The sequence below is a fragment of the Carassius gibelio genome, chromosome B12 (assembly GCF_023724105.1).
Source record: "Carassius gibelio isolate Cgi1373 ecotype wild population from Czech Republic chromosome B12, carGib1.2-hapl.c, whole genome shotgun sequence".
Lineage (NCBI taxonomy): Eukaryota > Metazoa > Chordata > Actinopteri > Cypriniformes > Cyprinidae > Carassius > Carassius gibelio.
In genome coordinates, this window is record NC_068407.1 from 10,440,021 (window position 1) to 10,463,264 (window position 23,244).

The window sequence follows — 23,244 nt, forward strand, 5'->3', positions numbered from 1 at the left end:
CAATCATCTTTACCATGCTACAAAAGCAGCATTCTTCTATCGTAGAAACATTACCAAGCCATGGATCATGCAACCTGTTTCTGATGCAGAAAAGCTAGTTCATGCATCTATGACCTCTAGACGGGAGTGTAAATCAGTGGACTGCGTTTTCCGAAACCTTCTTAACGCTACGTCGTTCGTGACTTATACCTCAAGTTGTACCTTGACGTTAATACGTGTTTTAAGTACACATTCAGTAAGTCATTCGTTCATAAGGTCAGTCTGGACCACTCTTAGCTATACCTTATCGCTGTTCACATTTCACTCCGCTAGTGGCCACCACTGTGCTAAAAAGTCGTGATAGGATGATACAGATGTGAGCCTGTTGTGGGCCAAAACGGCTTGCTGTCTGTGCATTAAATATAAACTCATTCGTATTAAAAATATATTATGGCATGACACCCATATAGGTTAATTAAGTAAACAGAAAGGTTTTTATGCGTATAGTTTATAGATTACATTCATTACTTTGACCATTAAAATAATATATACAGGTGAGAATATATAGAATATATTTCATGATAAATAAATAAAAAAATGCTGTTGTGGCTATGCGTCACATGACACACACACACGCACACATACGCGTGTGTACGTGTGATATCCAAAGTTGAGTTTGCAATTTGGAACATTTTATAAATGCAGTGAGCACCGATAAATGAAATTTCTACTATTTCTAAAGTGCTTCTTTAAAATGAACATCGCTTTCTTTCAGTATGTTGCCCACTCTCTTTAACGCAGTGAAGGAGCTCCTGTAGTGAATAATAGATTCTCGAGCCATCGATACTTGGAGGAGACCTATTCAGCACCACCGCCATTGGCAGCAGCTTTTATCGTCGCACGCATGAGGATTTACCTTAAGCAACCTTATTTATAGTTCGGGGAACACACCTAGGAAAGGTATAACAAGGTGTACCTTTAGAGACTTCGCAGCGCTATAAGAGACACAGTTATCGGGAAACACAGCCCTTGGTTGTCCTGCATCTTCAGTAAACAAGCTACAGGTAGTCTATCTAAATTGCAGCTGCTTGAGGTCAAGAAGATATTATATCATATTGCCAATTTTACAATGTCTGCACTGGCTACATATTAAGTTCCGTATCAGTTACAAAATAGTACTTACTTTTAAGTCCCTTAATAGCTTAGCTCCTGCGTACTTAACTAATCTTCTATCATGCTACAATCCGTCACGATCCCTATAAGGTCACAAAACTCTGGACTCTTGGTAATACTCGGCATGAAAAATGATAAAAGAATAATTTATGATTGTAATAAAATAAATGAGTATGAATTTGGTAAAGGCGTGGTTTTAGAAATATTAATGTTCAATTAATTCTGAAAGTGGTGAAAGAATATGTATTTATTGGTGGTATGAGATGTGGATTACTGCAGGTCTAAGCACTGTGTAATTATGACATTATTAACATGCAACATGTGGCTGGAATGCTACAGGCTTGTTGGAGAAGATTTGAAATGGAAGAAGAAGAAGAGGATTCAAATTATTCAAATATTTTTCTTGTGAAAGCAAGAATGTCTCATGTCTACTGAAATTTGTTACTTTTATTGTCATCAAAGTGCCTAGACCTAAAGTTATGGAGGAAGAGATTATAAAAAGATCAGTGAGGATAAAACATTCCAATACATATTTTTATGTTAATCATTTTAAATGAAACAATTTCTTTAATCAAATATTTGAAAAGCAAATGAGAGTAAAACATGAAATAATTTTCTTACAAGGCCCACATCTTCCATTACAATACTTTCAATTCAATTCATTTATTTTAAAGGCTGCTCAACTTCACAACTTCACAACGTCTTTTATGGTTCAAGTGGTGGCAAAGTCACAACCTGGAGTTCATTTTCATTTTTCAGCTTCTTTTAAACAAAGATGTTGTTCGTTACAACATAACAATCTAAATATTATAGCCCAGAGTAGTATTCAATTTCTGTACTTATTAATAAAGACTGTCACACATATTATATATATATATATATATATATATATATATATATATATATATATATGTGTGTGTGTGTGTGTGTGTGTGTGTGTGTGTGTGTGTGTGTATGTGTGTCATAGAGCATATATATATAAATCACTAGACTTAAAAGTTCCACAGCGTTGATTGTTTTATGAAATAGTAACCGCATGATGGCGACATAGGCACATGAATAGGATGTAAAGGCTTCAACTGTAGGAAAAGTTCATGACATTTGTCGCACTTCCTAAAGCAGGCATGTGAAACTCAATTCCTGGAAGGCCACAGCCCTGCAGAGTTTATATCCAACCTTATTAAACACACCTTATCTTTCAGGTCCTTCAGGCTTATTTGAAAACTAGTTTGTTTGAACAAAACTCTGCAGAGCTGCGGCCCTCCAGGAAACGGAGTTTGACGTCCCTGCCTTGAGCTTTATGTTTCAGTCGCTTTCAGATTCACACTTGAAAAAAAAAAAAAAAAAACAGTTTACATGTGACAACCATTTAAGCGTCATGACTGTAGCACGTGTGCAGCTATAAACATGTTTGGGGTGAACTGTGAGCAAGCAAACATTTACCACCGCTTAATAATGACATAACCACAAGTCATTTTTTTAAGTAAATGTAGTACAAAAGTATTAATATAAAAAGTTTGACAAGAATCAAAATGTACTTTCGCCGACAAGTAGGCCTAATGTGCTCCAAGGCCCCATATGCAGTTACAAATTTAAAGGGATAGTTCACCTTCAGTTGCTGGTTCCCATTGACTTGCACAGCCCCCCCCCCCCCCCCCACTATGGAAGTGCGGTCACTTTCATGGGTGTGCGAATTATAAAATTATATTTCGTTTTCAGTCTTGATTTCGTGAGATTCCTCAATAGCGCGCATTAATTATGGGTGGACACAGTTAGCCAACTAACATGCATTTAAGATCTTTAAAACAACACTTTAATTTTTGTGACTACATGAGTTGTATGTAAATCTATAATAGGCCTACGTGATAATGACAAGGACTACTTATGTTCTGTAGACTTACCGTTCGATATTGATCTAAACGGAAGTCGCTCGATCAGTGTAGGCTACTGTTGCATCCTCAGGCAAAAGATACTTTTGTTGCAAAGCTTGTAGCTACTTTAGTGGTTGCTATTTTATTTACAGATTGATTATTTGTCATCGAATTGGCAATATTCTTCCACCATGGTTAATTTATGAATTGATAAATGTAATATAGGCTATTAATCAAATTAAGCAGAAAATGTGAAGCAGACTTGCTAACAATTTAACTATATCAGATTTAGTCATTTTTCTCTATTTACTTCACTATTAACATTTTAAGTGTAAAATTGAGTGTAGCCTTGGACTTGCACTAAATTGCACTTCTGGTGTGCTGAAGAGGCGCTTCGCGTTGAGATTATTTTATAGCGTAGCTCAACGCAGCACAATGAATCCAGGTCAAGGGGAACTGCCGCGTGAATAAACACGAATAAAAAGTTGTGCTCAGTTAAGCGATCAAATCAAAGGGGAGAAGAGGGAACAGAAATCCTCTCACAGTAAACGACACACTCTTTCTCTTATATGGAATGCTGTTAGGACACCACAAACAAACCATCCTCTTGTTATTTAGCCTTATGGTGGTAGTAAAAGAGAAGTCTGAAACTGAATGATGGCATTATTAGACCGATAAATGACGTTTTACAACTGCGGTGATTACAGTGAGCTCTATGGAATAATGTGTAAGTAATGTGGTGGCACTAGTTTAATTCCACGTATCGGCGAATACGTGATTACCTGGTTAACATAAGCCACTAGTGAGTACAAGGACATCAAATAAAAAGATATATTGAAAAATAAAACTTTTATTATTTTTATTTCGTACTATATCAACGTTAGTTGATATGTCCACAAGCACGTTCACTTTTGGGTTTAATATGTGTTTCATCCGCGTTTATTTCTACTTTGACAAGACCATTAATTGAAGGTGTATACATGGTCACCTAAGCTTTTACGATTCATGATTATAATTATCTCTTTTTTTCGTCTAACACGTCGGACTTTGATGATCTTTTTTCTCTTTATTTATTTATTTATTTTATTTAGCTTTCTTTATATATACATTAGTTAATAATTATAATAAAAATTCTAAGCTTTGTAATGTATTAATACATTTTGTCAGAATTATTTCCATAGTTTCCTTCTGTTCTACGATTATTTTATATTGTTCTTTGCCAGAAGCATAACAAATTTAAATCAGTTATAAATATGGGAACGAAAATGGATATGTATTTGCACTGGCAACACGAAAGCTGTAAGCTACTCTCCCTTTATTTAAATGTATAGGCTGAATAGAATTCATTTTATTTTCAAATTGTTTGCACCAATGAAAATCTAACTACTTCAATAATAATAATAACAACAATAATAGTTAAAATTGAACAACATTTTAGAATTAAAGAAATAAAAGAACGAAAGCAATAACTCTTCTTAATCTCTTTTTTAGTTCTGTTTAACGTGGACTTATCTAAATAATTTAAACACTCCTAAAATAAAAATAAAAACGAACAAGGAATTAATGTAGGCTATAGAATAGCAAATATATTTTCTCCCCTTTTTTGACAAAATGCAACAATGTCAACTCATTAAACAAACAAATAATACTCTGATAGTCATTATATTAAATTATATTTATTTGCATAAAAGTGACCCATAACACTGTGTTTTCAGCGCCATTAACCCATTTACAGTATAAAAACGAGCAGAATGAATAGACACTTAAATTCTCCAAGCACTTAACAGACAGTTACTCACGCTTTATGGACACAACATAAAGAAATTTGCAGGAAAGAGAGTGGCGTAATTGCGATATCATACAAGCATATCTAGAAAGGCCTAGACCTATAAGGAAAACTTTGAATCAGACATGGACAATTCAATATAAATCTCGCGATAAAATTAGTATGAACATCGAGGGGGGGAATAAAGGTGCTTTTGACTTCAACGATTGTCTGGATAAACACAAAATAACAAAATTGTCTCTCCGGTTCACTCATTTGACTGAGCATCAACACCAAGTTATACCTTCTCAGACTCCACTTCATAAATGCCTTAAAAAATGCAAAATATTCACGAATGAACATGCAACATGGTCGTGTAGGCATTGGAAATGAAAGGATAGGGCGTCAGTCCGTTGAAGCGCTGGAAAAACAGCATGCTTTTCTCCTTTTGTCGAACACAAGGTGGCAAAATGGCCGGCCCCCATATTGCCCACAATTTCTCAGTTCATTTTTCTCTGGGCAAAAATGTTCCATATTTGTCTGACGGTGCATCATACATCGAAATCAGAATCACTGTCAGTAACTGAGAGAATGGTCCCTCCGTCGCCTCGTTCATTCATACTGGAGACGCTGGTAGTGGGGCTGGCGGCCGCGCAAGGGGACTCGGCCGAGCTGTGCGGTGTGCACCCGGGATCTGACATGGAGCGCAGGCCGCTTTGACCCAGTCCGTGGTGCTGAAGCCTAAAAACACACGGATTTAGAAAATTAGATTATTTATGCAATACGATAATCAATTATACATACAGCACAGACTGCATTGTTAGAATTCGACGGGTTTCGACAGTGTCTCTAATAATAACAAACCTGATTTTAAATGTGAGATCGGAACAAAAAGAGTAAAAAGCAATTTAGTTACTCAAGTCGATTTTTATGTAAGGATTTGATATTTCTATTAATGTACAAGCTTATATTTTTTCATAAACATCCATATCTTTTAATTAAAAATATAAATATATTTCTAATTATAAATAATGAGCTCTAGCCATATTTAATGACATTTTTATAGGCCTATATTTGATTATATCTACGCTATATCAGTTTAAAATTACATGAAAAATATGTGTGTTTGCTTTGGTAAATTTGTTTAGAAATTAAAGAAAACTATACGGAAATACACTGTCAAATATATTTTTTTCAAAACACGTAATTTATTATATATATATGGGGTTATTTTTAATCACAAAAAAAATCAATTATCATAACCTAACTGCAAATTGATTTTTTGCTGTTGTGCTGTCATGATAATCTTCCTATTTACTTAATTAACTAAGAACTCCAGAATAAATCATTATTTTACATCACAACGCCAAATAAAATAAAACGTTTTCTAAAGCTTTAACAATTAAATTAAAATAAATTGTCCGCTATTGCAAATGCAAAAGCAATAGCAAAATTATTTTGTTTTTTCAAACAAATAAAATAATATTGTTCGATTTCTTTCTATACCGAGATCGAGCACATCGTGCAGGTTGTGTGACATCATTTGCTGTCTATTGTAGTTTACAAATTGCTTTTATATCTCTGCAAGTATTCGTTTAATTTCAATTTCTCCAAATTCTGTTAAACTGACCTGTTTTTGGCAGCAGCTGCTCTGTCTCTTTGCCTTCGATTTTTAAACCAGTTGCCCACTTGAGTAGGAGTCAGTCCAGTGGCTTGTGCCAGTTCCCTTTTCTTGCTCGGATTGGGGTAAGGATCCTGTAGGTACCACTCCCTCAACAAGCCGCGAGTCCGTTCCTTGAAACAGTGCGTCTTCTGTTCGCCATCCCAGATGGTCCGTGGCAAAGGGAACTTCTTGCGGACCCGGTATTTATCAACGGGTCCGAGGGGACGACCGCGCAGCTTCTCTGCCTCTTGGTAGTGCGCTTCGAGCCACATCGCTTGCAGCTTTCCATGAGAGTCTTTGGTGAACTTGTAGTTTTCCAGGATGTGGTACAATTCACGGAAGCTTCCAGTGTGATACGCGACCACCGCTCGGGCTCGCTGGATGGACTCGTGCTTGTTGATGGAATCGCAGGCTCCCGGTGCCACGGGCAAGGACCAAAGGAAACGTCCGAGTCTCTCGATGTCTCCGGTTTCCTCCAGCGTCTCGCACACGCTGGCCACCTGTTCCGCCGAGAAGTTTAGGGTGGGCAGCTGAAACATCGTTAAGTCCTCCGGGGATCTCGCTCTTGGAATGCTGCCCGCTAGAAGCAGAGGGCGATCCGCGAAATTGGGCAGGAAAATATGTGAGGGATACAGCTCTAAAGGAGACCTGAAAACCATGGATTCGCCGGTCAGAGACAAACAGACGGGAAAAGACGGCAAAACGGACGTCGTGTATGCGCCGCTATCGCTGTTGTGCCACCAAACGCGTGATATCTACTCTTAATCAACTTCGAGTGCGACGGTGAAACATTTTGTATCGCTTTTCTATTGGTCTTCCTGGTGTCGTGCTGTGGTTGTCATGGCAGCCCTGCCAATCACTGTCAAGCTTGCCCGTCATCAGCCAGTGCGCGCTGCCCTTCTCCGCATTTGCTTCGAGCGCGCGCGGGGTTTTATCATCGCTCCAATCAGAACTGGCCACTCACTGCGGGATGTTTTCAAGCAGGCGAATGGTGCGCCGGTTCACTCGACGGTAGGAGGATTAATAGGTGGAATATTGCTATATTACTGCGAGTGTGCTTCCGCGCGTGGGTGTGAAAGTCCGCGAGCAAGCCAACAGATAAATAACCTGCCGTTATTTACCAAGCATTTCTATAACGTAGAAGAACTGGGAGGTTTTTGTATTTTTATTTTGTATTATTTTTATTTTATTTTATAAAAAATCCGAAAATTAATTTTACAGTATGTAGGCTAGTGCATATGCACTTTTTCCCACAGGAAAAAAAGCGATTGAAAAGGTTTAACCATAATAAATGGATTAAATCTAAAAGACACTAATATATTTGAATTAATCGAACCTCAAAACATTGGCACTTATTTGTAAAATTAAATGTTTATACATTTTTATTTTATTTTACATAAGAATCGAAGCTTTTGTTCAATCTGTAACTCTCATGATACTACGTTTAAATAGCCTACAACATAATGCGTATTCCATGTAATTATTATTAGTTATTTAACCTCTTTGTCAGTTTAAAAGGCGAGATAAAATATCAGCAGGAAACAAGATCGGCTTGTTAGGCCTGAGTCAAATAACATTCTTTCACAAGGCTTTTTGTTTGCACAAAGCGTGTAATTAATGCCGCAAACAAGTTAATTCACTTGGCCTAATTGTCTGTTTATCCTGGGGTTTAGCGCTTAATGGCTTTCTCTCCAGTGGGCACACCACTACTGTCTTACATTAAAGATTAATGTGTACAGTTAAAAGGAGGTAATGTCTGCAGATTTATCATTAGTGATTAATTGGGCATTAGATAATACATAAATAAAAAACCTCGTTGCTATAATAATATGCGTTTGGAACGATTTAAAAAAGGCATTGCTTCAAGGCAAGATTTTAAATTATCTTTCCTCGGCTACAGGTGTTGGCATAATAATAACTGCCAACAAAGCACTAATCTCGCGCCCCGTAGACAAGTAACGAGACCTCTTTGTTCATCAGGATTAGTTAATTGGTGGAATATCGTGTTCACTGCAAATATCAACCTCTATTTATACACGGACTGAGCTCAAAAATCACTCAACGCGCTTTAACCTCCTGAAACCCGAGAGATTGCCTGTTGTGCATTTTATAATTTTTCTTGCTATTTGGGATATGTAGGACCTAATAAGTATAATACCTAAAATTTGTTTTTGTACAGGAAGTAGTTTTCCCAGAAAAAAGATGTCCTCATGTGAGGACAGTGGGTCTATCATGATGTGAAATGCTGCAAAGCAGTTTCATTCACTTTGCAAGCACAGATGCACATTGCATGTCATGCATCGCACACAGGATTTCCCAGTGCAGCCTTGTGCTCTGCATTCATGCATTTCATTTATAAAGTTATGTTATGTCCTCGGCAGAGGACATCGGGACTCAATTTCTAAAAAAAAAATGAAAAGACATGAATGAAAATGCATAGGCAAAAACAATAGATTTTTTTAAATCACCAATAAATTTTTAATGTTCAAGATTTTTTTTTTTTTTTTTTACCAAACTTTGTATGAAGATGATTCTCAACTATGGTATAACAGAATAATTCAGTATAACATTTTTCTTTCTGCAAAATGTGTGTAAAATTACCATTAATGGGTTTTCTAATTATATACAATGTATCTATAAACTAAATCTAATTTGCATATAAATGTGTTTTTGGGGCAACATGTAATGAAAAAAGAAGTGTAATAATGTGAGTAATAATTGTCAAGATTTTCATAATAATATATAATATTTCATAGAATATTGAAATATAATTTCTTTCTCTATTCATTTGTTATGTCTCCAAAAATGCGTCATAAGCATGCGTTTAGTCCCGGTGTCCTCATCTGAGGACATGTATGAAATCAATGTCCTGTTTAGTAACAGAAAGTCATATTTTGATTTGAAACCCCATAACATATTTCTGAGATGTTGATTTATGACACAGAATTTAAAAATTAGACAGATTTAAATGATAACTACAATATATTATAGAAATATTATCATATTTCTATAAGAGTGTCACTAAATTAATTTCAGACATTTTGATGACCAAGGAGAGGGAGTGGTCATGTGAAACATCCAATCATTTGGTATCTCTGAAAAGCCCTGAATGTGCTCTGTACAGGACATCCAGATCTAAAACTGTTGCATGAACAGACTCAGAGAAATTCACAAAAATATAATGTCCTCATATGAGGCCACAGGGTCTCAAGAGGTTAAGAAGCACGTTTTGTAAACTTAGCTACAAGAAACCTAAAGGTCTAAATAGCCTCTGTCACAACAGTTCTGCAATACATACAGCTTAAAACAAAATACTTAAATTTTAATGCAGAATTTATTATTATTATTATCTTTATTTGATTTTGTATTATTATTATTATTATTATTATTATTATTATTATTATTATTATTATTATTATTTTCCTGATGCTTCAACGGATTCTTAAACGGAAAAAAATGGCATAATATATAGGCCAACTGAAACATATTTAATTGGAGTTATAAAACTACTGAAAAATTTATGCAAACACAAAGTAGCCTATATTTAAGGTTAGTGTACAGCTGAACTTTAAAGTGACCTTGAAATATTTCTGTCAAAGGCACAGTCACATTCACCTCGCATTAGATCAGAGGAAATAGGCTACATACACTTTCAGGCACGCATTAGGTCGACGGTCAAAACCATTTATTAAAGTTACAGATAACAGGATACAAAATTAATCTGCGATTACTTTTGTATTTTCGTCGCTGGAGAAGTCTTAATAATCCCCGGTAAAGCTGAAGGCAGCTTATCAGGGTGGCATGGCTTAACAACATTTACAAACCTGTTACAGAATTACAGAGTAAACACGAAACCTAAATTTGCCAGATGAACTTGCTCTTCATAAGAGTAGTTTCGTTGGTGCGTAATTGTTCATTGTGAATCATACGGGTACCCACAGTTCCTCATGCAACAAGTCGCCCTTCACCTTCACTGCGCTGCCAGCTCTGACGCCGGGAGGAGTCAATCAGACCTTCTAGAAACATCTGCAGACAACGCTTTCCTCTGCTGACCAACAAACAAACAAACAAAACACACACATATCCTGTTTAACTAAGAAAATACTAGCAGTAGCATTTCAATCATTTATAGCACTTACTTAATTATAATTAAGGCACCTGTATTCTCTGAAGATTTGTTTTTAATTTCTCAATTTCTAACTTCAATATTCTTAATGCCTTTGTCTGACAACGAGAACGAGAAGTGTGTTTTAGTTGGGGTATCAAAATTGACAGAGGGATTATTTGCATGGCATATTTTAGATACCCCATGCATATTTAATTAAAGTCTGCAGTGTGTTAATACTCTCCCACAGAACAGATGTTGAGCCATCTGAATGTTTGAATGTGACTTGCTATGCTGGATATGAAGACATTACCTGGGCACTTTATTAATCATTCATGTTGGACAGCTGTCTACAGTCACCAACCATATTCATCAGTTCATATTTAAAATATTTATTATCGCATATAATTATATATGCCCTGCTTGTTTTACCATCAAATCCTTTAGTCTGAAGCACACTATACTGTAGACACATGAGCATGTTAAACTGCTATATAAAGTCAACAGTTCTATGAAAGCCAACAATGCCTTTTATTTCTTAGAAACGATATTCGACTGGAAATTGCGCGAAGATAAAAACCCCAGTTTACAGTAAGTCTGAGATTAATCTCCCATTGTCATTGCACACTGATCCGTTAGCATATGGCTCACACGCATGTAGTGTTTTAGCAAGAATTAGGTAAAATGATATTGAATAAATCCTGCTTGGTCAAAGCTATTCTATTAATCAAAGCTATTAATCAAAACCTCTTATCAGAAGTGACTATGGTAATCTTATTTTAGTTAAAAATGCTTTTCTAGCCTGAATATGCCTGGCCGGGCCATTGCGAATGTAAATTGTGGCCGCCCACTAACAGAAACATAAGCTCATCCTGTCTGAAGTGAGATTTTCTGCAACAGTGGCCCATAAACCAGTGTTTAACAGTATTGTCATTGGGACAAGCTGCTTAATGGTACTGTGCAGTTTACCTTGATCCATGTGGCCAAGGTTCAGAGCATAATTTGTTTAATAGCGGTAATGGCCATATGACAATGGATTTCACCAATGGTATTGTGTGTGCATCAAGAGATTTTTCCATGCTGAAATCTGTTTTTTAAATGGGTTAAGGCAATGTCATTTAAAAAAAAAAAAAATTTATGTGCACCTGAAACTGAAGCTTCAGGCATCTATATTGCTCATTCATGAGTAAGAGCCAAAAGCTTGCCTGTCCTTGCACTGAAGCACACAGCCTCTCTCACACACACTCATTCTCTCATTTCCAAATTCCTTAATTTCTTAAAACTTAAAGTTCATCCTAAGAGCAGTAAGTCACTAAGTAAATTCACATGCACTTTGAGGTGATATCTGTGTGGTCAGTTCATTAAGTACCAAAAAAACACATTAGAGTATTTTGTTTATTGTAAAATAAATAAAAAATATTTTATAGCCAATAATTACAAAAATAATTTAGTTACTGATGAACAGCATCCACTGTAAAATTCTTCTACTGTACCTCATCCTCTTCTGTCATCAATAGCAAATTCATATTTGCTCCAGTAACAGCAGAATGAGCATTAACATTTAGCATTATATAATCATATACATAAATGTGTCTTTTACTCATCCTACTGTCTTTTCAATCCTGTATGACTTATTTTCTTATGTGGAACACAGACGGTGAATGTTTGAAAAGGACCAGAGCTTTTCAAGCTTCAAAAGATGTAAAGCACCATACGAGTATCATAAAGGGGATTCATATGACTTATGCACTATAGCCTAGTAAGGAGCAGATGAGAGTTTTTACATTTTAAACCAATTTAAAATCATTAGTCTGATAATCATCTAATTTGTGAATTTTACTTGCAAATCAGATCAGTTTGATTTGTGAATGAATCATTCAGACCATTATGTGAATCAACTGATTCATTGAACCAATGTGACTCAACATGAATTGACATGGCTACTTCACTCAAAAATTCTCAAGATTCCTACTGAATAATGTGAAGTGTATTGTTTTGGAAGAGCTGGAATATAGTGCATGAGCAGTATTGACCATCTTTATGATACTTGGTTCTCTGTGTGTGTGTGTGTGTGTGTGTGTGTGTGTGTGTGTGCATGGGCCATGTTTAAACCCATGCAAGTGCTTATTTATTTTCATTATAATTTGAAATATATGGCAGAATTATTCTTCAAAAAAACACCCTGTGATACATGATAGAAAGCTATGAGGAAGAACATGATGATGAGTAAATAATCACAACATTTTCATTTATTATTTATAACTTTATATTATATTATTATCTATACGAAACATTCTACATAATTAGATTTTTTTTTCAAATGTATGTATTTATTATTTTGCATAACAGTATAGTTTGGAATTCTGCTCTGAAATAGTTAATCTTTCCCATGATTTATTAATGAACCCTTGATGAGTGTGAACGCTTTGCATTTTTATAATGGAGATGAAACCCAGCATTTTTTCAAAAAGAACAGGATAGAGATAAACAGAGAGACACAAGCCTAAGACACAGAGACAGAATGAATAAGAACTGAACTGGACAAAGCATTCAAGACAAAACTGGTGGATTAATTGATGTATGCAGTGGAATGCCAACATGGAGACTAATTGAGTGTGAAGAACAACCTCAGAGCTCAAGACTGATACTAACAAAATAAAATAAATGATCATAACAAAAAAAGAAAAGAAAAACTGCCACTCACGGGGAAACATCCACAGCAGCTGGGAGAGATTTAAAGGGTGTTAATGCCAATTTACGTTGGCAGCAGATGTCATATTGCACAAAGCACTAAATCCATTCACAACATGATTAAAGATGAGATGTTTACATGATGACTTTAGTAATGGACAATATTTCAAAGAGCTTCCAGCTGTTTCACAAAGCAAAGCTAATGACATTCACTGCATCTGTCTCTCTTTTAAATATATTTAAGTGAATATGTCCATGCTTCATTATAGTGACTTTAAGTCAATGATTTGCCTGATGTGCTGGATCCATATCGAGATAAACTCATAAAGCACTCCACAGGTGGAAAACCAGCACGCATGCTAATACACAGAGCTCAAGATTGACAGAACACACAGGTCTCCTTTTTCACAACGAGGGAAATTCCACAAGAGGTCAGCGTGTAGGCTTAAACAAAAAAAAGCTGAAAAGCGTATTTTGCTGTCTGTGAGCTTCCACGTAAACGGAGACTAGAACAGTGTCAGGACGAGCAGAGAGGATGGTGGAGAGAGTGAACGAGCGCAATTAATTCTCAATTCAGCTAACACCGAGAGATCAGAGCCAGGGCTGGGCTCATTAAGCGTCACATGCGAAATTAAATGCTAAACAGTTGCTAAACGGCAAAAACATTCAATTCCACCTCGACAGGCAGTCCCCCTGCATGATTTCTTTGAAAGCTCAGCCCCCTCCTTCCACTAACCGAATCCTCCCACTTCAGTTTCTGCATTTGCTTCTTTTATAGTGTTTAAGACAAGTGGTGCTTTACCACTCGTTCAATCTATAATCGCTTGTAATTAATCTTATGCAAGCTGATTAACGTCCCCTTCGGACTGATAAATCACGAAAGGTCAGAATTCAGTTGCAATTTAGGTTGTCAAAGGAGAGATACAACTCATGGCTTTTTGATTCAGACTCTGTTAAAAAATGCATCAAAGCGCCTGACAGACAGCTCAATGTGTATTCCTGGAGAAGCCTCAAGACGGCGAGAGGACGATGGGCTTAGGTGTGGCAGGCCGGTGAAGTGCTGAGGGAAACCGCGGCCTAGATCTACATGGAAATGCACTCTTCAGACAAGCTGATTTTGGAGAGCTGAGGACGAACACACCCCAATACCACAGCCCCTGTCGCTCAGGCCCCTACCGAGTCTCATGAAATAATGATCCCCATTCTACCTCAAAAGCAGACTTAAAATTATGTCTTTAGTGAACATGACGCATCATGCTGAAAGACAGGACCACAAATGTAAAGACCAGTCTTATAGTCCATTTGAGGACCTCCTCGTGGAGTCTCGTCTGATTAACAGGGTATACGGTAATCCTTCTGATTCCTCCTTGTGGGGTCTCTGAGGACAGGCAGAAGCGAGACTAAAGCCTGCAGAGACAGGACAAAAGGGGTCTGCGATATACACAGCCTGGGGTGGAGATTGTGGGTTTAGCCCCTCATCTTCAGATCCAGGCATGCTGTGTAGATCAATATGGAATATGGAATGCTAACATAATCATTATGGCTTTTTACTTATGTATACTGAGACCTGTCTGTGAAATTTTTCTCTGATCTTCTTACTCTTTCATACTCCGTCCTTTGTCGAAATGCAGCGCTGAAGCCACCAAAGGTCAAGCTGTATGAGAGTCACACAAGTGCTGACTTATTGTCATGAAAGAAGAAATTATTCATTATATTAATGATAATAATGCTAAGAAAACAATGGCCAATAGGAACCCAGTAGCTTTTTCAGTTTAGATCAGGGGCCTTCCAAATTTTGTTTTCAAACTGGATTTGTCTTTTGCAATGAAGCCCAAAAATTATAAATTTTATTGTAACGGATGTTAACAGTATACACTATTGTTTAAAAGTTTAGGGTAAGTATGACAATCTTTCTTATTTGAGGAAATTAATACTTTTACATATATATATCAGTTATTTTTTACTTTCTATTCATCAAAGAATTCTGAAATAAATGTATGGTTTTCACAAAAATATTAAGCAGCTTTTTTCAACATTGATAATAATATGATTTTTTTTTTTAAGCACCAAATCAGCATATTATAATGATTTATAAAGGTTTATGTGAAACTGAAGACTGGAGTAAGGGCGGGTGAAAACTCAACTTTGCCATCTTAGGAATAAATAACATTTTTAAATATATAAAAATATAATATTTTAAGTTTAAATAATATTTATCAGTATACCCGTTGTCTGTATTTTATTTACTTATTTATTATTTTTTTACTTTTTAATAAATGCAGCCTTTTTAAGAAAAAAGAAAAAAACTCTAAAAAGAAAAAGAAAAAAGAAAAAAGAAAAAAAACTAACCTTTAATTTACGAATGGAGGTGTTTTACCTATACTAAACTCCCACTAACAGTTGTTCTACCCAATCAATTTTTAAGTATATTTAGACGCACTTAAAAATAAACAAAGCTATGCATATTTTAATTTCTTAATCTAAAGAACTATTAAAATAATCATGATTAATCTAATCATTTCCAATCAGTATTCAGAAAGTACAATAAATCAGAAATTAAATAAAGCTTTCCAAATGTTACCTTTTTTTTTGTTACCTGTTCTTGAACTTCAAACAGGTTGTAACAAGCCAAAAGAACACAGCATTACGTTTACAATGGACAATCTTTGCACAACAGGTCTGTCACTGTGAGAAAAGTAAAAAAAAAAAAAAATAAGGAAACATTGTGAGTCCCAAACCAGATCCATCAGCCTGTAAGATGCTTGTAGAGACATTGTTAAAGAACATAAGTGCTTATCTAGCCTCAGCGAACTGTGCTGCAATCTTAATCACCTCTGACAGAGAACACAACATTTTTTCATATGAATGTAGAAGGAAGATGAATCAAAATGTAATTGTAGAAGCACTATTAGTATATTCTGAAGTATGTTGGATTATTTCAGTATCCAGGATTGGTCTTTTGCTTTTCCAAGACTGATTTGTGATGGTCAAGGCATTCAAAACACTTCGGGTGCTCTGTCATTTCCCTTTTTCTTCTGTTTTACCTGTGACACTTTCCTTGCCGCTCTGGAAGGACAGAGGAAGCAGCACTGTCAGCCATAACCTTAGGCTCGAAGAGAGAGGCAGAGCCATGAAATATTCATCAGGCCTCTGCATGGCGGGGGGAGGGAAGACGCAAGGCTGGTGAGGGGGTTTAATTTGCCCAGGGAAGAGCGCTGCTGTGTCCCGCGCTCCAGCGCCGCTGTAATTAAAGGGACGAGGCCTGCGGAAATTGGCTCGAACCCCGCTGTAGAGCACCGTCAACCCTGCCTGCCCGTGCTCTCGTCGGTCTATTCCAAAATCAATTATCTCCACAAAACAGCTGTAAGGCCCTCACCGCAGCCTCTTGCTCCTGAAGTGAGGAAGACATTTGAAATTCATTACCATATAAAGCAAAAGGTCCTTTACGTATTAAACAGCACTCGCCTTTTTACAAATTGTTTTTCGCCCTCAAACCTGATGACAATTTGACCACTTTCAGCCTCCTGGTGTGAAAACCAAGCAGCGAGGGTTGATTGCATCATTTATAAGGAAACAAAGAGAGGGAGGGGGCATGTCAAAATTCAGATGTGAAGGCTTTCATCCGGTTTATCAGTTTCATACCACTTTTATGTTGTCCAGTAGCTAAAAGTTTACTGACCTTGCTGGGCAGAAGAGCTCAGCCTTCACATTGTGTTCCTCTGACAGATCCTCCGATAACAGGAGGCAGCTCGAGCATTTTTCATGGCGAGGAACCTGAATCGACTGCTATCCTGCCACATCTGAGTGTGAGCTTACATTGCAGGAAAACAAGTTGGAGAAATGACACGGAGGAGGCTGCAGAAGGGAAAATTAGGTGATATGAAATATTAAACTGCACAGTGAGGTTCTGTCCGAAGCTAAAATAAAATAGGAAAACATCATATTGGTGCTCGTCTCTCACATTTTTATCCTCCAACCTCCCCATCCCTCATGCAAGACACTTTTAACAAGTCTTTTAATTACCCCTCTTACACCAGTTTCTAGGTCACCATGTTCTGCTTGGCTAACATAAATAATTCACCAGCAACCAACTGGGTCCATTTCTGGATTGAAAAGAGCTGCTTGCCACACGTCTCTATTCTCCTGGATCATACCGGCGTCGGCTCATCGTGGGCCAAACACCGAGCCATGAACAGCCAGCAGTTTCAGTGAGAACGTTGGCCACTAAGTGCAGGGTGAGGAAATTCAGTGAGGGGTGTGCAATGTCAGGGAGTGACTCATCGTGTCTGACTATTCCAGGACAAAGAGACGATAACAGACGACTCACCGGGGAGCTGTCTTCTACCACTATTCACAGTCCAGCGCACTCTCTGTACTCTAAAGTTGGTGAAAGGGGGGAGAGAGTTCGAGTCGGTGAATCACAATGTTTCACAGGGAAGTAGGGGAGGGGAGACGCGCAAGGATGTGCAATAGGTCTGTTGACGGCAAAAAGGGGCTGAGCTTGTAGGTGGTAAGCAACGTAAACACGAGGTGAGAATTCCACCATACTCCGGTGGGATAGGGATGATGCTGGTAGCGGGACTCAAGTACGTGTTCATGTGGAAGGCAGGAGTGAGGTGTACGTGGTGCCCTTGAGACCAGGGTGAATGTGCCGTGATGTCACGAGTGTAACTGTCAACTATCACACACAACCTGCCTGAATTATTCAACTGCACTGAATCACATTAATTCTGTAAAAACAAATATGCTCTTGAAAACCTTGCAGAAATTACATAAAATGACAGTATTTGGAATAATGATTCACAAAGAATTGAATGATTCAGGTTCAGGCTTAAATTGTTGTTTCAGTGATTCTTTAAAGAAAAACAATATTTGTGTACGTGGAGCAGAGGTATATTTGTAATAACCAAAAATGCATTGTGTATGTCAAAATAATAGATTTTTTTTGTTTATGCCAAATATCATTAGGATATTAAGTAAAGATCATGTTCATCAAGATCAAAACGTAGTTTTTGATTAGTAATGTGCATTACTAATGACTTAATTTGGAAATCTTTAAAAGCTATATGTATATGTATATATATATATATAGCCTTTAAAGACCCCTAAAAAACCACTTGGTTTCGTGGTCCTGGGTCACATTGGGAAAATTTTGTAAAATTATAAGTTATAGTAAATTGAAAGTAATTTAAACTGAAAGCAATTCTCAGAAAACGTTTGTTTGTATATATTTTTTAAACAATTAAAAAAATGATTGATTCAAAGACATTTAAGAAGTGGCAAAAATGCATTATAATAATTGATCTTAATGTTATGATTAACAACATAACTAAAACATAAAATGTCAAAATATTTTAGTATGTTAAATATTGATTATATTTATAAAATGTTACAGGCAAAATGTGTAATGTGTGTCTTTATACACATTTTCATGTGAACAACTATCCAGTGATCTATGTCTCACAGTTGTTAACTCTATGTTTTTTCTCTAAAAAGAACTGAATCATTAGAATCATTTACTTGGGAATCAAAACCACATTGGTGTACTGTATAGTTTTGATTCACTAAAAAAACCTGCTGACACGAATCAGTTATTTGGGAATCATACTACATTAGTGTAAACAGATAAAAAGGTGTAGAAACAAGATTCACTCAGAAATTCAATTTTTTTTTATTACCAATTATCATTTACAAAGAAATGCAAATTACACAAATAATTAAATGTATAATTTTGAATCAGAAAAACTGAAATAGTATTTTCTTGTAAAACATACTGCGAAAAATCTTTGTTTTATGTACTTTTTTTTTAACAGTGTGTGTTTAGCACTGTTATTTCCCATTAAACATTATTATTTTTTATTTATTTTTTATTCCAAAATTAGAAAATTCCGACCATATAAAATACTCACCGTTACTATTTGGGTTTAGTCTCTTTCAGCATGAGACCTGTTCTTAGCCACCTAGCGTAAACATATCAGCAGTCAACGCCCTGCAGCTGAGGAAAATAAGCCCCTGAATCAATTAGTCCTGAATGAAGCTCCTTTAGTAATGTTAATGATGCACTCATTGACCACAGTGTTATCTGTCCTGTTAGAGGGGTGGCCTGGAGCTCTTGCCTGCAGGTGCCCTCTTGCTAAAGGAGATAGAAGGGCACTGACTCAAGTTAAATGCCCTAAATTCATTATTGGCAACCCCGTGTGACAAACTTTTCTAGAGTTATATCATTTCCTCAAGGGGTCATTCACTGAGCATGGGAGGAAGATTGATGTGGTGACTCATTGCCATTGTTTTGTGAATCTGTGCATATGTTTGTTGGCCTCTTTTGTCCTTACTGAGAACCCTGAGAGCTCTTGAGAAAATCCTCTACAGATGGAGCAAGAATAACTTCCCAGACTTCAGTCCCATCATGATTTGTGGCAGACAGACAAAATATGTTTGTCACAGATACTTGAGACACACATCTTGTCGGCACACATGGGCCATACAAGATCACCGGAGTCAGAAAGTCCTTTACCTAAACACCAATCATTTACCCGAGAAACCTTTATAGACTAAATGCATGTTGTACCTTATGTTTGCATATGAATCATGAAAGGTTAAACATTGTAGAAATAAATCATTTTCCTGTTAAAGAAGTAAGAAAATGTGCTGAAAATGTACTCACCAGGCAGGATGAGTTTGTCTCTTTATCGTAACAGATTTGGAGAAATTTAGCATTACATCACTTGCTCATCAAATGGATCCTCTGCAGTGAATGGGTGCCGTCGGAATGAGAGTTCATTTGGTTGATAAAAACATCATAATAATCCACAAGTATTCCACAAGACTCCTGTCCTTTTCTGTAATAAATTGATCATTAAGAGTTGTTTCCATATAAAATACGAGTCCGCTATCTATAATATTTATTTTTCCCCAGTGAAGTCTTGTCTGAATCAGGAGAGAAATATGCACAGATCGGTTTAACATTGATGGATTTTTTTACTTACAAACACGCAGCTTTTCACTTCACAAGACATTAATTGATGTACTGATGTTGTGTGGATTACGTTTCCTATTTGAACTCTCATTCCAACGGCACCCATTTCCTGCAGATGTTATAAATAAAAAATCTGCTGTGATGAACAAACTAATTTATCTACATCATGGCATGAAGGTGAGTAAATTTTCAGCACAAAGAGTATTTTAAAAACAGTATCTGTATCTTCATGCAACAGAGACATCTCTTGTTGGTGACATACTTTTCATGCTCCTGTATCTCAGAAAGGATACAGGAAAATCTCTCCCGCAGTATCATGATGTAGCAGCTGATAACATTGCATTACAGCAGACAGCAGTCCTGAAAAACACATAGATTATGTGCAATATTAATCAGGTTGCATTAGCAAGTGATCTTTTGAGCTTCTAGTCTCTAATGGAGTTTCTATGTTCTTCAGCGACATTGATCAGGACAAGTAGTCTGAATGGGGGAGGAAAAGGTGATGAACATCCCAAATAACTCACAGGAAGGTGCATTTTTGAAAATTTGGATAAAAGATGTGTGTATTTTGTCTATTGACAGCTTTGGATATCAACAAAAGATTTCTACAGCAATAAACTCCCGGAGGGCTGTTCTCTCCTGGGTCTGCAGAGCAAGTGCAGCTGTTTATAAATAGTCAGGTATCCTGCCAGCTTTGGCACATTCACATAAAAGTTTCATTTGCAGAGAGAAGCTGAGGTGAAGGATGTTGTGGAAAGGAGAATTTTCCGGGAGGCCAAGATCAAGTTTCTATGTAACAACAATAATTTATCTTGTTGTTAAAAAATAAATAATAATAACTTATTTTAAAAAAGATGGGACCAAGTACAGCATCCGTTCACATTAAATGAATGTTAAAGTAAGGCATTCGAAATGAAAAGCAGAAATGTAAGGCTAGTGTTTTTTGCAAATGTATGAAGATTCAATATTCCATAAAAATATTTTATAATTTTCTGAATCTAAATACACCTAAATCATCATTTTTGAAATGGTACTTATTTCTAGGTGCATAAACTTCTGGGATGTGAATTTTTACATACAGTTAAACTTACATAAAAGTTAACTTGTATGACTTGTTCTTCTGTGAAAGACAACAGAAAGTATTTTTTGAAAGTGTCTTATTTTTGTATTATTATTGTAATTTTTTTTTAGACAGTGAAAGTCAGTGAAGTCCAAAACAATTCCAGACTGCTGTGACTTTAACTATATGTAATCTAAATAAATAAATGCATAGTCGCATGTCAAACATTCACATTTATTGATTAAATTAAACATTTTAAGATGCAAACATTATATTGCAAACAGTTATTTATTTAAACTATTTTTGATTGAGTTGAAATAGTAATAATCATCACTACATCAAATTAATACTGTGACTGTGCTTATCGGCAATAAAGAAAAGTTGTACTAACGTAATAAAACTGTTGTAATAATGTTGTAATAAATTTGCAATAACAACGTCTTGATAACTTTGAAAATTGTGCAATGTAATATTCAGTTCCCAGCATGCTTTGCACGGGACTAGGAGAATAAATGTTGAAATTAAGAATTAGTGTTATTGTTTAGTGCTGTCACGTTTTATATTAACTCTTTCCCCAATAAACACAGAATTTCCCGTTATTCATGAGACAATGCTTCCCTGGCAAACATGGAATTTTCTGGGGTTCTGTGTTTTCACTGTTACACGCTAGGGGGCGCTATTATGCATCTCCTGAATGAGTCTAGAAAGTGCCGATCAAAAACACAGACCAGGAAGATGCAGAAATTAGCGATCTCATAAGTAAGCATATGCATATGAAAAAAAAATGCCATCATCAACAATAGCCGCATATAAATGAAAACTGCCTAATATTACAGTGAGATGTCAATCCAGGAAGTGATAAAGGCCTGTGTAAGCTTTGGAGTAGGCTACTGTAGCAAGCCATCTACTGCATCTTTGCTTTGATAATATTAATGAATGTGATAGTATTTGATAAAAATGTGATTTTCTCAGATTTTGATCAAAATGTTGCTTTTTTATGAAACCAACCAATATTTAAGTGTTGTTAAAAAAAAAAAAAAACATTGCTTGAAACTAGAATAAAACGGATTCTTTTGTTTGAAAGTAGAGGGTCTGATGTTTATTTTGATGTTCAGATATTCATACAACAGAATGTTCTGGGGGCCATGCAATTTTAGTGAAAATCAGCCAAAATGCCGGACGTGGCTGGAAACTTTTTTTCAAAAACGCTGGGAGGGAAATAGTTAAAAGAGTTTATTCTATTTTTATGTTTTTGTCATTGTCTTTGTTCTGAATAGTAGTGTTAGTGATTGGGCTGTGGATGTTAATCTAAACATTTGTTTATTAAATATGAATTAAAAAAAAACAACTGCGCAAACATTCTTCAAAATACCTTCTGAGCGAAGAATCCAAACTATTTTCTTATATGTATATGAATAGTTCCTGCAGAAGAGCTAAATGCCTTTGCAGCTATTATGCAGAAGCATCTATCTGTTATGAACAGTGAAGTGAGATGTCACTTCCAGCCACACAAAGGTAATTCCTGCACCTCCCAATGAGAGCTGAAGAACAAGACAATAATGATATTACCAATTAGCCGCAAATGTCAAATGTCAGCATCATGTTTCGTAGCTTTGTTTATACAGTGCTAATAATGGGAGCATCTGCTCATGGTGCATTTCAACCTTGGTCTTTATCTCCTGCCAACAGCAGACTGAGTGAACCGGCTCAGTCTACTCACTGCCTACATTCTATTGATTCTCCTAAAACCCTCAACAATGGTATTTGTATGCCGGTTTATTCTGTAGTAATGTAGATATGCCAGGCAGAATTAAAGTGGGCCAAACAAACGCGGCAGGCGCTGGCTAATTGTGCTGTGAGATTGTGTGTGTGTGCGCGAGAGAAACAAATGAGAGGTTCAATTTGATATAACCCGCAGCTTTTCCGTCAGGCATCTTGCTAAGTACTTTCAAGTCTTTGTG

At 36.3% G+C, this 23,244-nt stretch overlaps 1 protein-coding gene across 1 annotated transcript; it reads right to left on the bottom strand.

The window, feature by feature from the left end:
• Positions 1-4,683: 4,683 nt before the first annotated feature.
• Positions 4,684-7,367, bottom strand: LOC127968910 (homeobox protein SIX3-like). Its single transcript, XM_052570336.1, has 2 exons — positions 6,419-7,367; positions 4,684-5,529 (listed from the first exon to the last, which is right to left on the bottom strand). The coding sequence occupies exons 1-2, from the start codon at positions 7,108-7,110 to the stop codon at positions 5,340-5,342; spliced, it is 882 nt and encodes a 293-aa protein (XP_052426296.1). The 5' UTR covers positions 7,111-7,367; the 3' UTR covers positions 4,684-5,339.
• Between the last annotated feature and the right edge of the window lie 15,877 nt (positions 7,368-23,244).